Source organism: Pygoscelis adeliae, unplaced genomic scaffold, assembly GCF_000699105.1.
Source record: "Pygoscelis adeliae isolate BGI_AS28 unplaced genomic scaffold, ASM69910v1 Scaffold294, whole genome shotgun sequence".
Lineage (NCBI taxonomy): Eukaryota > Metazoa > Chordata > Aves > Sphenisciformes > Spheniscidae > Pygoscelis > Pygoscelis adeliae.
Genome location: NW_008824722.1, coordinates 477488 through 477937, shown reverse-complemented (window position 1 = coordinate 477937; position 450 = coordinate 477488). Strand labels below are relative to the sequence as shown.

Sequence of the window (450 nt, the reverse complement as noted above, 5' to 3'; positions counted from 1 at the left end):
CAGCCGTGCGCACCCGCGGGCTCAGCCGGGTTTTGATGCCTTGTGCCGCGCGCGCGCGCGCGCGCGCTTGTAACGTTGTGCTCACGCGTGTCGCGTTGGCGTTCACGCGTGGCACTGCAGCTGCGTGCGAGCGTGTGCCGGGCAGCGCCTCTGCAGAAGCGGGCGCCTGCTTGTGCATAGGGTGGTGCGTGCGGGCGCACGCGTGTGCACAGCTGCGCCTGTGTGCGTGCGTGTGAGCAGGGCTGTGCACACGCGTGTGCACCGCTGCGCGTGCAGCGGCGCTCCGTGGGTGTCTGTGAGTGTGCGGACGGGCGGCACGGCTGGGCTTGCACGCGTCTGCGTGCGCAGGGGTATAAACACGCATGCCGTGGGCGTGTGGGTGCATGGGGTGTGTGTGCGTGTGGGTGCGTGTCCCCACACCGGCCGTGCGCCCCCAGCCCCTAACCCAAG

General features: G+C 70.7%; 1 protein-coding gene across 1 annotated transcript in view; it reads left to right on the top strand.

Moving 5' to 3' along the window:
- The first annotated feature begins 362 nt into the window (after positions 1 to 362).
- Positions 363 to 450, top strand: part of PDZD7 (PDZ domain containing 7) — a 5608-nt gene continuing 5520 nt past the window's right edge. The window contains exon 1 of the mRNA XM_009323282.1: positions 363 to 367. Within this exon, the coding sequence (XP_009321557.1) occupies positions 363 to 367 (5 nt within the window). The remainder of the gene's footprint in view (positions 368 to 450) is intronic.